Here is a 16,219-nt window from a genome sequence, read left to right as displayed (position 1 = left end):
TTTTTACCCCCCCACCCTGATCCTCCTTTATATATTTTATTTCCTCCTATGTTTAGATAGCAATAACCCTAACTTTATTGTCTTCATTAAAATCCTCTCTATTTTCATATATCTAAGTAAAATATATTTGGTTACCACTTTTTTCATTTTTTTTAATTTTTTTTTAAAAATCAGAAAGCTTCTTCTGATGATATTAACCATCTAGCATTATATGTATAAATTTTAGAATTGAATTAATTATTGATATATTTTATTTTTTATGAAGTCATTAGTAAAATAATTAAGATAAAATAAGAAAATTATTTTGACTGCACAAGCAGAATAAGTTTAGGAGGGTAATTCGTTGTACATCTGTAAATTATTTAGACACAATATGATTATGTGATCTCGGTGTCATCAAATCCGTTGTAGTCTAGTTGGTTAGGATACTCGGCTCTCACCCGAGAGACCCGGGTTCGAGTCCCGGCAACGGAATCCTTTTTATCAATGGGACGGAAAAGGTGACAACGAAACTAATCAAAAATGAAGTTTGCAGTGAGGCCCCTTGGTGTAACAATTTCTTTTATCGGCAGACGTACCACCCCCAGCAGCCAAGTGGCACAAGGAGGATGAGAATTCTCCGGATTTTTAAGGCAAGCTACGACCGCATAATCATTATGAGAATCCTAAAGTTGGCAGACGTACAAAGAGAGGGGAAGCCGCCACGGAATAAACCATCAATGCATCTGAATCATAGGACATGTTGAACCACCCTCATTTGTCATTCTCTGGTCTTGAGCAAATATTCGGACTCATGCTAGCTCCCTTCGAATGTGCTTTTCTTTTCTTTTTTTTTAAAAAAGGATAACAATTAACAACGCATCAAAAACCGGTCTCCGTAATTGGTCCAAGCATAGACTGATTTGAGGTCTACATGTCTCTTGCCGAAACTTGAGCGTTGACTAAGAATTTAGCTCAACGTACATGAAATCCAAACATTCAAACATAAATGCTACCGCTATGTGACATCATTGGCACAGCAAGAAAGCCGCATGCGGTTGCGGACAGAAAGGTTATCCTCAGCAACGATCGGCGGACCAGATGATGCACGCTTGCAAACACTAAAACTTCCTGCTTGACCACTAATGACTCAGCCATAATATTCCCAATACACGCGAAACTTCGATACAAAATGCTAATATGAATATCAATTCACCACCTGGAAAAGATGAACGATTGCCCACATAAAGTGATTGCTAACGCTAGAAAGGAACAAACTTTATCATGTTTGTTGGTCCGCAGTGGAGTTCAGATTTGATGGCAACAAAGAGTTGGGTAGGGTATATGTTTGTAGTACATATTTCTGCCAAAGCCCCAACGCTTTTAATCAGTGTCAGAGACCCAGCTATTTCACAATTGACTTGTACATTCTTCCCTTCCCAACAAATTTAACACTAAACTATTTAAAATGAAGAGAGAAAATTATGGAATAACACAAAAAGCAATAGTAAGAAGGACAAAAAAAAAGATTCAAATCCCCACATATGAACCACGAACCATCATTCGTAATTGCCCGCAACGCCATAAAACTTCATGTGGTATATTCAAAAGGTTGTGGGGGCTGGGGCTCCTCATCTACAGCCATGGCTGAAGAGCCTGATCCCTGATGAGCAGTGGTGGTGGTTCCAGCACCAGATGCATTCGACGGTGCATCAGTGAGAGCAAGAACCTCAGCTTCAGTAGGCTGAAGATCCCTTAAGAGAACAAAACCAGAGGGTGCCAGCTTCACAGGCACATATCTGCTACCATCCAAAAATCGTATGTACTTCTCTTGAGCAGGTACAACCCTCGCTGGATTTGTCAAAATTTCGAAAGATGGCTCAGGCTCCACCTTCTTTTCAGAAGAGCTGTCCACCTGAGACAAGTGTAGGGTGATATTTGTTAACTGGCACATTTCATCAGCTTTCAAAACATAAACAGAACAAGGTTTCCAAAGCCAGAATGATACAACCTCGAAGAAGCTTGTAATTATCATAAAACGATCCATCATCAAGATTACAAACTATTAAGCTGCACTTACGACAAAGGGTAGGAAAAAAATAATTATGATGTATCCACATTTCAAGTGAATGCATGCCGCAAAAAGAACAGGCTGGCCCAAAAGCATGGATGTATCAATGACCACATACTCAGATCCCTACCAGTCTAAATGCATGTAATAAATCTAAAACCATGCTATATATGTCAAAGCAAGTACATTAGCAGGAGCAAGCTGTTTTCTAATACAGCCTTAGGACTCAATCCAGCTTCAACTAGGCACAGGCCCTTTTTAACACTTTTATGAAACATAAATCAGTATAATATTTTTCACAATTTATCATATTCCTTGCAAGATATCATTAGTTGGCAACTTAGATCAAGAGGTTGCTTCAAAAAGGGGTTTCCCACCATGACATGCAAAAACTGCAATTATCTTAAATTATTATTACAAACAAAATAAGGCATCCATTGTCATGAGCAGAATTATGGCATGATTGCTGAAGCAGCAATTAAAATTGCAAATTACCTGCATCCCATCAGCATCCTTCTCAGAAGATTTCGGACCCTTTCCTGAACTTGAAGCGATCGAAGCATCATCCCCAGATGACTTCTCAGAACTAGCTTTACGTTCGACATCTTTCTTTGCCTTTGATTTTGCTTTTGCAGTTGTTGATAAAATAGCAGTGGGTAACTTGACAGCTGAAGTTGATGTGGGGGGTGTGGTTGGGCGTGGATACTCAAATAGAGAAGGCTTAACATTTGATAAGAACTCAAATCTTGGAACTTTCAGATCATAATTGAGTCCAATGAAGGCAGTGGGAGAGAAAGAGAGGCTTATGAAATAGAGAAGGGGATACCAATACCAGTACTGGCTGAAAACTGCAAGCCCTACAACTGCTGTGATTTTATCATGCTTAGTTTTGGATAGCAGCTTAATTGTAACATTCCTTCCACCAGCATCAAGAATTCCAGAAGCTAATATGGCACCCATCTTGCTCATTGTATCTTCATGCTTATCAAGAATTATTTTCTCCAGTTGTCGCCTAGATGCATCGACAACAAAGGTGCACAAAACGAACCAACCATCAAAGATGTGTATAACAAGACCTAAACAAAAAAAAATAAAAAAAATATATACCTGAATGTCCCGACACGAGAATCACAGGATTCATTAATCTGGATCATAACCATAGCCATCGCTATGAGGGCCCCCTGACGAACAAAGTCGACAACATCTGATGTAAGCGGCTCCAGCAAAGAAATGGCTTCACTTAGCCCCGTACCTGCACAGGAAATACCTACTGCTAGAGCCGCACCATACCGGACATGTGGATTGTATGATTCAGAAAGCAGGGAAACAATTCTTGGGGTCTGCAAGGCCAAAAGAAATCAAGAATAAGAATTACTGCATGGGACCATTTCATAACTTCCTACAATTGTCATTTTTTCTTAATTATTTAAAAAGGGCACTTAATGGATTACAAAGTTACCACTACCACAAATTACGCAAACGAAATAACAACATAAGGGAGAATGAAATATCCAACCTCTTATCCCTAATGTATAGAGCAATTAAGTTCAGAACTTTGAACTCGACGATGGATATTTATTAACCAAGAGAATAAAGGTACAGAAAATAAACAATATGTGGCCTAAATTATTTGTCTTGGCATATCAGCACTTTACTCCTGCTAACAGATTTTCAAATGTCAACACAGACTAGGGGTGGAAATTTCTAACCTAGAAATGCCAACCTGAATATAAACGGGTTGGCTGTACGGTTCAGCCCTCCGACCTGGTGGGTCACCATGGGTTATCTAAATCCACTCTTAAGCCCCTAAAATAGTGTTTGTTGTACAGTTGGTAGTGGCTTAGTCAAGGTTTGTTGTGATGATCAGTAAGGCTGCAAAACTGATAAGTCAGTCAGTGGATAAAATACATGAGAAAAATGGAGCGCACAGCACATTTGGGATTCATCACATTTCCTTCACGTAATATCCTTCACTTTGTTTTCACTTATTTCTGCAAACTTTGATCCCCTATTTTTGGCTCCATTTTTGTTTTCATTTACTATAGAATGTAGCTGACAAGTGAACTGTCAATCAGATATGCAGATCAAGCACAGGGCTTATGAACATAGGCCCATATAAAATAAATGGGTTGGATATGGGTTTTTATTCTTTTTAAAGTGATATAAATGGTCGGATATGGGTTAAGAGATTCTTGACCTGACTCAATCCAATTCATTGCCAGCCTGACTGACTGACTATGGTGCTTCTGCTACTTTAGCAATATGGTGGTCAAGATAAAATGTCATACCCATCAACATAAATGCAACCCAACTACAAAATTCAGCATTAGCAAACTGACCTGCTCGGGTTCAGAATATAAGACAAATCCAAGGGCTAGAACAGCTGTTCTCCGTACATCATCACTGACATCTGATACAGCGAAATGCAGCAACTGGTGGATCGCCTTGTTGTTTGATGTGCCCCTATAGGCCAAAGCCAAAGCATACATACCACCATAACGAAGTATAGGATCTTGATCTCTAGTCATTTGTTCAATCAAAGTATCAGCTTCTTCTTCCCTTCCATAGACTGTCAATGCAATTCCAAGTGACAAACCCCTGGAAAAAGTTGTCACCAAATGAACACAAGCATGAGAACTGAACATAAGCAACATCAAAACAATTCTTGAAGTCTGTGCCATAGATTCATTATGACAAATGATGTGTTTCAGATTCATAAGAACGTAAATCTTAAAGACTCATGCAAGAAGAACAATAAGAATTCTTTTTCTTTGTCACGAAATGTTGACAGCAACATCCCATAGCATTAAAATATTATAGGATGACATGATCTTTATTGTTCCATTCCGACAAACGTCAGTTAGTAAATATTTGGGCAATCAATTTCAGTGCATCATAGATGGTAGGATTTATGCCTGATGTTTTAAAACTATACTTACCTAATGATCTTCTCATGTTGTGTATCATGTGCATAAGCAAGCATCTCACTTGCTTTCTCACTTGCAGTCCCAACCATGAGTAATCCCATGCCGATACCAGCAGCTTCACCAGCCACTGCACTGTCCAGGTAAAGGACATTTTTCACATCATCATATATCTCCTCATCTGCCGTTCCTAGAGCTGCCAATCCCAGACCCAAGCATGCGCCATGCTGGATAACCTGCTCAATACAAATCAGTTCGCAAAGTCATGAAGATTCAGAAATCTGAAGGTCGAAACTTCAAAAAATCATAAGCACGTATTGTATCTGCAAAGGGCAAGGAGCACCTCAGCATTAGTACCACGGAGGCTTTCACGCAGGAATTGTTTGATGCCTTCGCCATGATTGGCATGAATCAAGCCTAGAGCATAAAGGGCACCACCTTCTGAGTATGGACTACCACCTCCCACAGCACCACTCTGAGGTAGGTATGGTGCCATCAGAGACCTGCCTTGCTGAAGGTGACCCCTGTGGATCACCCCCAACCCAGCAGTAGCACTAAATTTAGCCCAGTTTGTTGCTCTACTTAACCATTCCTGGCAAATGATGACATGAACAGCTGATGTTAAAGGCAGACACCAACAGTGATTATTAGAAGAACCAAGATGGCAAGAACAAGAATAGGTACTATGTAACTATAGATTGATATACTTAATGAATACCAGGTTTTCTCTAAGAAATGTGTCCACAGTTGTTCCTGCATGCATTATTGCATTAGCACATATAGTTGCACTATGGCATACGCTGTTCCTCATTTCCACAGACTGTTTTATTGTCTTCAGTATCAAAAGATCCGACCTATAAACAAAAAATATGGCATTTATTTTCAGTAGTTCACTAAGTTAAGCCTCTGAAAGGAAAGGTAGATATCAAGACTATGGACAAATCTTTTGCCTCACCGGTTGTGGCTGTATAAGAATTGTAATGTCAGCTGTATTGACATCTCTCCTGACAAAATTCCTTTTATTTTCGCAATGTTCTCAGCATATGCAACTTCCACTACATCCACGCTATGTACACTACCATTAGGAGCATGAGAACCTTCTGCCATGTGAACATCATCTGTTGCAGTCGTCGAATTGTCTATGCCTGCATTTCCATTATGGGAACTTGGCAGAGTAGACCCATGGTCAGGGTTTACATGATTTAAAGCTTGAGATTTTGAGTCTGCAAGACGATTTCTCACATTTAGCAGGAAGGCTTGATGTTCATTTTCCACCAGATCGAAGGCAATCTGAAATGCCAGGAGAAAATCATCCTGAAATTTATGTATGACAACACACTGTTAGTTTTGGTAATCAAGCATGCAAAACACTTGGAAAATAGAACAAGTACCTTGCTGCCAGATTGCAGAAGTTTTTCCAGAATGCTTGCAACAGCTTCATGTTCATTTAGAAACATAAGACATTGGCAGATGCTTAAGTAATCAGGAGATGGCAATCTTTGATATATCTTAACTAGAAGATGGAGAACCTGCAATCATAAAAAAGAGAAGAATAAGGATTTATTATTTCCATTGCCGCAAAACTGGAAGGACCCCCAAGCTATGTCACTTAACGCTTGATACTCTGAGAACCGACCACTTTGAATGTCAATGAATTGAAAGTTTCTAGAAAATAGGCTCTATGGTTGATTATGTGGCAATATAGATAACTCATAAAAGAAACATGTTTTATAGGCCCTAATTACCCAACAATTGTTAGTCTATATGAGCCTAACTAAGCCATATATGTCTCAACTACTTCTGTGATGTTCCATAATTGTATTCTGCAATTCATGTTTCTCATGTATCATTTAGAAACATGATAGGCTAGAGCTATGAAAATAAACATAGGTGTTCTATATGTAGGACTCAGAATTTCTTTGAAATAAAACTAAAATTCTTTGTTCTGATATAGATGATCCTTGCAAGATAATTATGTGCACTGAAAAATGTCCCGCAAGAATATGTTCGGCAATTAAATAACCATAAGTAACATAGCTCTCGTATGGTTTTCCCCTCTCAAACACTCCATCATAGACATTCAAAGAGTATGTAAAACAAGAATCAACACACATTAATCAAACAAATGCACATATGAAGCAACTTATTTTCAGACTTCAGCTGGTGACAATTTTTAAGAGCAAGTTGCCCTAATCAATATCTTGCCAAAGTTTTCAATTTCATTTACGTCCAAAGAAAAACAACCAAGCCAAACATTCTGGACCTTGCAAAGTTCATTAATACTAACAAGAGGCCCAGAACCCAGTCAATGTCCCTCTACTCTTGGAGCATGCAAGAATGTTATGCCAGCAACAACCATAAACATGTGGAGAACAAACACCAGCAAAAAACATCAGAATATGAATAACCGAAGGAGAGCTTTGTTCCAAACTTTCATAGCCTGCTCTGCCAGCTGCCTATATGCTGCAACGTTCCATCTCACATGTAAAATGTGCTTTATGATAAATCCACCTTTTGATACTCAATAAGAGCTTTCTTTGATTCTGCCCATTTCATTTATGCTCGCTTGAGCTGGACATGTGTCATGCATGTAACCCAGCCAAGGCTGGGGAAATGCAGCCTGCTCCTAGAGGAGGCACAGGTCACCTCTCAGGGGTGGTCTAAGAAGTTTGTTAAAGGTGGAGCTGTGCTGGGGGTTGGGGTTGTGCACCCAAGCATTGCAATTATGTATTCAAAGAAGGGATGCATGGGTAATCACACTAATCAATGTATTTCGCCCTATCTATTTTCAGATCAGTAGTCTTTGTGCCCCAGTGAAATGAAAATAAGCATGCTTTTATTGAACCAGTTATGACAGTATCAAAGATGGCATCACTTGTGTTATATGCACATATGATGAAGTAGAATCAGATGTCCATCAAATTAGGCAAGTTAAAGGATAGTCGAAATTCACATAGACAATCACTTTGCCCCCACAAAACAAGGACTTCACTGCAATTAATGCACATCATAAAAAGCTTTAATAAACATCATGCATTGAAGACACAACATAAAAAGCCAAGAATGCATTAAAAGGAGTGGATCAAAGAAGAAAAGGAAGTGCCTAAAGACTAAAGCATCTCAGATTAATTTTATGAGATTTCCAAATCCATTATCCTTTGCTAATAGCAAATCCATTTTCTCCTTGTTATGAGATCTCCAAGTTACATCATCATCAAGCGAAATTACGTCATTTAACTACCAAGTACCAACATTTGCAAGAGCAAGACAATCCTATTGAGGGTAACACAAATATTGCTCATAACAGCTTAAAAATGCAATAACCTAGCAAATGCATGTACCAAGTTGCAAAGGTAACAAATCTGCTCTATTCAATCCATCAAAAATTTGAATTCTTACATGATTTCCAAATCTATTCGCCATTATCTACGGTTAGTGCGGAAACTACTAGAGAAGTTACTCATCCTAGTACAGATTATAAAAGTTCGATGGAACAACAATAATGCAGAATAGACATCTACATTCACGACACTGAAAAAATGTATTCAGTCACCTCCCATAATGGTCTAGACGGGCAACCAAATGTTGCTAAAATACAACCAGATAAATTGCTCCATTGCATTCATCGCAATGTTGAAAAAAATATCTCGGGAGCACGGCCAAGTACTGAGGTACAGGCCACTACTGATAAGTAGCTAGTAAGGCAACATCATGGTACACCCCCATAGCTCTACAAGGTACTGGCCCACAAAGCTGGTATACTTTGTCCATACACTTAATAAAAAGCAGTAAGGCTCAGTATACACCAAATAGTACAGGCCATATAGATTGGTACTTAAATCATTGATTGATAGTGCTTTTCCCTTCATGGCATTCACAATACCATGCACACAGGCATTACCATAAACTCCTGACTTGTGCTCAATTCACTCTTATGCATGCATCATCATACTCCATAACCGCATGTCATGCACCTTGGCTTGTATTGGATCACTGTAAATAAGGCTGCTGATGGGTCGGATCAGGCTTGACCCCAGCCCTACCCGGTTTATATTTCATTCTTGATTTTGGACCCGGACCTAACCCATTGGCTGATCAGGCCAGGTCCATGAAAATAATTTAGACCGATCGGGTCATTTGGATTGAGTTGGGGACGAGCTTGACCTGGACCCATCTCAAAATGTTCAGGGTGGAATTAGGATCAAGCTGGATGGGCAATTCAAGTCAAGCATCAAGCAAGCCTTCCATAAAATAAAAATTCCGACTTAAATAAAATATAAGAGATTGAAGTTGCAGCTGAAATTTGTTTACAACCATCATTCCAAAAATGAGTAATGCCTAGCTAATAGATAATAAGATCACATATTGTTAATTTCAAAACTGAGGCATAAACATTTTATTTACAACCATAGGCATAAATCTTTTACAAACTGCAGTTAAAAAGATTACTAGTTGTCTTGTGTTTATCCTAAGATATCACTATAACAGTAGAAAAAAAAATGTACTATTTATGAATCACAAGCATTACATTAATAAAAATATGGAAGAGGCATACAAGATCCAAACACAACAAAACAAAAACAATATTATAATACAAGAAAAAAAATGCTTCAAGTATTTTTTATATTCAGGATAAATAACATTACAGAATTTATTTCATGGGTGACTGTAAAGAAGAATAAAGAAAATATGAAAGTCATCTTACCTTAAAGCATGACCAAATGGAAGAAACTAGGAAAATTTAGAACATTTTGATGTCTCCTAAGAAAGTAGTAGAGATAGACCCGCTACAAAAGGGTCAAGTTTGTAGAGGAAGCCAAGGAGAGAGGAGGGCCGAGGTCACTAGATGGCTGAGGTGCCAGCTCAAGGCGATGGGAGGCAGGAATGCTGGGTAAGTAGAGGGGTAAGCTAGTTGATAGAGAAGGATCGAGAAGACGACGACAAAGTCACTGGACAGCAAGAGTGCTAACAGGGAAGGTCGAGGTGAGAGGAAGTGAGGAAAGGCTGAGACGAGGTAATTGAAGAGGTGGGAGGAAGTGAGGGTTTAGTAAATGAGAAAGGTGATTTTGGGGAGAACATGCCAGGTGGGTAGAGGGAGTTTATACAAACCAAGTTTTTGGTTCGGTTGCAATCAAGTCAGGTCAAGTAAATATTGGTGAAACCCAAAATAGACCTCGGTTATTTATGCGCTGTCAGGCTGGATTCAAATTTACAAAGCCAAACCCAACCAGGTATTTGAAACAGGTCTAAAATTTGAAACCAATCCAACTCTATGGGTCTTCAACAACAGGTTGGGCTGGGTCTAATTACGTCGAGATTGAATCTGCTTACAGGTTAACCTGATTCATGCGGCCCTACCTGTAACTGACTGGTAGGAGGTTGAATAGAGTTTTGTCACTTGTCCCAGATAATGTTTTATAGAGAAAAAGAAAAAAAAAAATCCAGCAGCCTCTACCACAAAAATTTGCAATGAGCAACAGCACTTTTGACTGATATAGAGAAAATACAATGCGATTCACATCAGATTCCCCACTTCCCGCATGAATCTATGTTTTTGTTTTTAAAATATTATTGAACATGGTAAAGCATGTAAATAAGTTCATGTCACAACCACAAAGAAAACGCTGGTGGACTTATGCTTTCCTTCTACCAGCACCACAAATACTAGCCATACCAAATAGACAAAATCTTTCTTTTGAGATAGTGCTAACTATTAACTAATAGATATTAAGTAAAAGTACAGTCTCTATAATCAACACTTGATTCTATAAGATCTTCGTTAACCATTTTCCATCTAACATCTTACTAAAAAGTGGAGAAGATGTGAAACAAACAAACTCCTAATCCACCACTTCTATCACTAATTCCAATTACTATCCTTCCTTTCCTTCTCACAATTAAACAACAACAATCCATATATGTTTCTTCACATCATCAAAATCATATTTCAGAAATGTTCACATAAACTCTTTAGTTTTCCTTAATGTTCATTTTTATAAAATATTCCTCCTTTCTAACCTGAGATGGTGGAACAAAGTGACCATACTAAGACTACTTAAACTTTTAAACCAATTTACAACACCAAAAGCATTCCTTCCTTTTAAGTAACTTTATCTCTTTCAATTGCCCATTGTTCGGATATCAACATATTATATTAAGCATCAAACTCCCAATCTCTTTGGTCACTTATCCACCAGATTGGCACACACAACCAAGTATGCAAGTCATCGCCCAAGGAATTTGTTTATAAATCATCACATAAGCAAAAGAAAGGAAACTGAATTACAACTGAAAATGAACTCAAGAAGATTTTATTAAATGAGCAACTTAGTTCAAAAACAGATTGTATTAGTAGTATTTTGGCTCCCAGTATCAAAAGAAGGGGAAGCCAAAGAGATATATGATAGAGCTTGCAAAAGAATGCTAAGCTGTTCATTCTATTGCAATATTTGGCAAAGTAGTAGGAGATGAGAAGCAAAATGTGGGATAACAGTGATAGAAGAATACATATCAACAAAACAAACTAAAAGTCAAGAGCTTTAAACACGAGTCCGCTTAAAGCAACATTTGTGCTCAGACATCACACTTCCAAAAATGCTTGATTCCCCTAATATGACGTCCAACATAGTGAACTACAGTTGGAAGTGAAAGTAACATTATTAGCATTCATCACTGTATGCTTTCCTGTCTGCTTGTAACCTTAACTCCAATTTCTCTAACTTCGCCAATGCATCCCCATTCTTTTGAAAATACAGGATCCCCAACTTGTTAGCACAGATGAAAACTGCTCCCTTGGAGACGACTATCGCAAGGCCACACATGTGGATTCAATCCAAGATGTCTTTTGTATGACAATAAATCATTGAGAATTTCAACTAGAAATTCTTCCATTCGCATAATTCCTAAACTCTAGCTTGCATGTCACTAGCCAGCTCAGAAAATTTCTTGGAGAACATTAGGCCCCACTTCTTTCATTTGACCATGATGTACACGCCAGAAATATGAGGAATACAATTTTTTATTTACTTTTCCAAGTATTGTAGTTCCATATGTTATGGTTTAAGCACTTCACATCTTCAACATTCTTGTACATCATTAATGGCAAATGCATGCTTGATGAACTACAAACTCCAACCATTACAACATCTACTATCACTATTAGCAATAAAACCCTTTGATGGAACCATCACTAGGAAACCCTTAGACTTTGGACTAGCAAGTAGGTCAATCATCCTATTTGCTCCGATTTGATCATGAAACCATCAAGCAAATTTACCATTGCTAGACTTCATCTATGTGTAAGACCATGACATGTATGTACTTGGTCTTACACTAATCATATAACTTATGCATGCCATCTAAGTAATTCACAAAAAATTATAAGTACACTAACCAGTGGAGGGCATAAGACGATGACAAGCTAAGGACCTTAGCATCTTCAATCATCACACTAGTACTAGAAAACTAAAAATAAACTAGAAATTAGTATGATGCAACACACTTATGCACACCATCTGAAGGGGATACAACGCTCATAGAAGGACTTCAAAGACAACTCTGCTATGATGTCGTAATAACTATGCCAAACAAAGCCTCAGCAGATTTTTAGGTCAAACTCTTTGCATTCTTCATTAATCAGTGATGCTGTTCTTTCTAAATACACTGACTAGAGAAGTTGAGAAATATGAAGGTTTAATTAAAAAAAAAAAGATGGTAGCTTCATATGGTTTATGCTTTGTAGTCATGTTCTTGTATGCAATGACAGTATTTTTTATAAATATAAAGAAGAAAAGTACATAGAAACAAACCTATGTACATACATACATAGCCACCAAACCTTTATTTGAAAGAGTACTCATTCTAACATCAAACACCAAGCCGAGACCACTAGCATTTTTTGAGAGCATTTTAAATGTGTTTCCAGCTCAAAAGTATAATGTCTTAAGAAATTTAGCACATATTCACCCCCGCAATTTTGAAGGTCAGGAACGAGCTAATCTTAAGTTAATCATCAAGAGATTTTTTTTAAAAAAAAATTAAATAACTAAATCATTCTCAACATCTTTTGTGAAGATTTTATATGGTGGTGGCACCCTTCTTTTAAGAATAATTTATATGTCTAACAAGATGCAAATACTACATGCAGACTCCCAAATCACGTACCAGCAAAATTCTTATGGATTATGCATATTCATTTCCTTCAATGATGATGCCTTACTTCAATATTCTCTGCTACTATTGATCATCTACATAGCACATTTTCAAAAGTACATATAATAAAGAAGTGATCGTACTTAAATGCACGTAATCAGGTTATGAAAAAAAAATCAAGAATAAAATACTAATCCTAGCATGTCTTTTAAAGGTGAACTCGTCGACATCTATTAAAGTTCAAAAAATCCTTGTATCATATATCAAGTCTCACAACCTATATACATTACATACTTGAATTTTCATTGCACTCATGACGATGTCTATTTCAAAATTTAATTCCACAAATTAGATCCCTTCCAGATGTTATCTAGTAGACACCCATCAGAATTAAAAGAAAGCAAGCTCTTGCAAGTTATATTTATATGTCAGAGTTAAGCATATCTCCCTTTCTAGACAATGCATATTAGTTTCTATCATTTTCTTCTTCTTCTTCTTCTTCTTCTTCTTCTTCTTCTTTTTGAGACCATGGTGGTTATTTGCCACCACTCAAGTTTGAACCTTGGACCTGTCACTTTAAAAGCAGGGTGGCAACCAAGGTTTTGTCATTTTCATATACTAGCAAACAAGGTTGTTAAAACAACTAATGACTCGTTTGGTTCACAAGAAGTGGAGGGGGAAAGAGGCAAATTCTAAAAAGTGGAGAGGAGTCCTCTTGTTTGGTTGGAGTTTTAAGAGGAGAGAGAATAGACAAATCTCTTTCTATGGAAAGACACTTTTCATGTTTTATGGAAAATGAAAACCCATGGGAGAGGTGCGCTTTAAGACTTCCCACAGGATGGAAAGTGATTTCTCTTTTTTTTTTCAAAAATATCCTTTTAAGATCCACGGCTGAAATTTTGCAAAATAGCAAAAGATAGATAGGATGAAATACTGAATAGTGATATTGATATATTATTTATATTAATATATTAATATAATATTATATTAATAAATTTATTATATTAAAATATTAATATTATATTAATATCAATATAATATTATTATTTATACAGTTGGGAAGCAAAAAGGTATGACCTTGTATCTATTAAGGATATAATAGATATTTTATATAGTTTTTAAGAAAAATGGATGTTCAACCAAATATAAGTCACTCCGTAATAAGTCACCTTTCCATGATTACGCAAATACGTTAAAATCATCTTCGCAGGAAGTAACTTCTTAGAAAGTTTCTTCTTGAGAAGTTGCCTCATAGGAAGAAAAGTTCTTCCCACGAACCAAACAAGTCCTAAGAGGTTTAAAGTGCAAATGGTCAGATGGCAGTTATTTATTCAGTGATATTACCACCATTTTCACAAAGGAGATAGACGTAGGTACATTGTATTCCAATAAAGCATCTGTTAAAAACCATACCTCCATTTCATAGTTATTGCACTTATCATGTTCATATATACTACCTGTTTAATTTTTTGCTTGGGCTACAAATGCCTTTTTCAACTCTGAAGACTATGTGGTAAGAGAATGACAAGTGAATAAACTATAACAGACATGGTTAGATATGAAACTGAAAAATAACATTCCTTTCTTTCTGATTCTTTCTTGCTAAAAAACCCTAATCTAATTATTAAATCAAATGAGGAACTTCTATCGCAAAGATGTCCTTACCTCACAGCGATATTCTCTATGGCTTACAAAAGAATGGGAAAGATTGATGCAATATGAAAGCGCCCCTTGCACATTATCACTGCGACTGATTGCTTCCTCCAGCTTGTCCAGCCTTCTACATTCAACAGCCATTCCCATGGCTTGTTGATATTTTCCATCCAAAATACACCTAAATTAAGAAAACATCAGAATATTTGCCATGATATAAAAGTTAAAGTGGTCCTAGAAAGGATTAATTTACTGATATACTTGTCCAACATTCTTTCCACTATAGCCTCCAGACGCGGATCCACCTTTTCTTCCTCTTCACTTGGCTTTGTAGCCTTAGACCTAAGACTAGCATATTCATCGAGTGCCTTAGCTGAACCAAGAAGGTAGAAAAATGGATCAGAACCAAAGCCACTCAGAAGAGAGACCAAATAATTATCAACAAAATGAAAAGAAATTCAAACCGAGAAGAGTATGAGCATAATCAGAATCCTCAGAGACATCAAACAAGGGTCCAGCACCGAGGGCATATGATAATGAGTCATTGAGCTCTCCAAGGTAGTAAAAGACCTGTGCAACAGCAACAATTACATTCCACGTCAGGAATGACAGCTCACAGCTGTGATCTAAATATTACATATTATGAACTCAACACAGAGAGGTAGCCAAAGGGGAAAAAATATACAACCTTAGAAACGACCAATGCAGCAAGTTGCCTCTGATCAAACTCCTCATCTTCATATAAACTTTCACTGCATAACACAGGAAAAAAACCAGTAAATTCTATTTATACTTCGCCAAGACGCTGGGAAATTTAATTTCTTGAAAGAAGATGTCGAAAGTTTGAATTTCTTCCAGCGATATCGACAAAATCAAAAACCAAATCTACATATAAAAAAGATCAAATCTTGCGATAGGTCGCGAGATTATATGCGCCCCCCAATCCATAAACCTCTGAAGAGTTTACTCAAAAATCTAATACCAATATACTTAATTCAGCATACAAATTACCCGACCACAAAGAAACCCTAACGATGAATCCCAAGCAACCAATCAAGAACCCTAAGCATTTAGAAAAAGGGAAAAAACACAGCAGCTAGTAAGAAAGCGGAAGGAAATAGAGGAAAGCGCAAGGATTTAGGGTTTAGGTTACGGCTGGCGCTCACATGGTGGGGACGCTGGTGGAGATCTCGGGCCAGAAGAGGGGGACGAGGGAGTTCAGCTTGTCGAGGGCGTGAAGCTTGAGCGCTGGGTGCGGCTCGTGAAGCATCGCCAGGAGGCCACTCGCGGAGCTCACTACCGCCATCTCCTCCTTCTCACGTCGTCTCCGGCCGCCAACGACGCCGCCCCTCTCTTCTGTTCTTCTTGGATCGCGCCGAAAGAGGGAAGGGAGCGACAGAGACGAGACCAGAGGGAGGAGTTTACCTTACTTGGGGACGCA

At 37.8% G+C, this 16,219-nt stretch overlaps 1 protein-coding gene and 1 non-coding gene across 2 annotated transcripts; one reads left to right on the top strand and one right to left on the bottom strand.

Annotated features, from left to right (window-relative positions):
- Positions 1-401: 401 nt before the first annotated feature.
- On the top strand, positions 402-474 carry TRNAE-CUC (transfer RNA glutamic acid (anticodon CUC)). The gene has a single exon. It is a non-coding gene; the product is annotated as a tRNA-Glu (tRNA).
- Positions 475-1,242: 768 nt separating this feature from the next.
- LOC105050449 (26S proteasome non-ATPase regulatory subunit 1 homolog A) lies at positions 1,243-16,219 on the bottom strand. The gene is made up of 14 exons (XM_010930471.4): positions 15,945-16,219; positions 15,467-15,530; positions 15,243-15,348; positions 15,040-15,151; positions 14,791-14,959; positions 6,366-6,503; positions 5,930-6,288; positions 5,693-5,828; positions 5,318-5,566; positions 4,990-5,210; positions 4,390-4,648; positions 3,158-3,390; positions 2,546-3,062; positions 1,243-1,894 (listed from the first exon to the last, which is right to left on the bottom strand). The coding sequence occupies exons 1-14, from the start codon at positions 16,082-16,084 to the stop codon at positions 1,571-1,573; spliced, it is 3,027 nt and encodes a 1,008-aa protein (XP_010928773.1). The 5' UTR covers positions 16,085-16,219; the 3' UTR covers positions 1,243-1,570.

The sequence above is a fragment of the Elaeis guineensis genome, chromosome 8, assembly GCF_000442705.2.
Source record: "Elaeis guineensis isolate ETL-2024a chromosome 8, EG11, whole genome shotgun sequence".
Lineage (NCBI taxonomy): Eukaryota > Viridiplantae > Streptophyta > Magnoliopsida > Arecales > Arecaceae > Elaeis > Elaeis guineensis.
The sequence above is the reverse complement of the archived record's forward strand: the minus strand, read 5'-3'. Positions and strand labels throughout refer to the sequence as shown.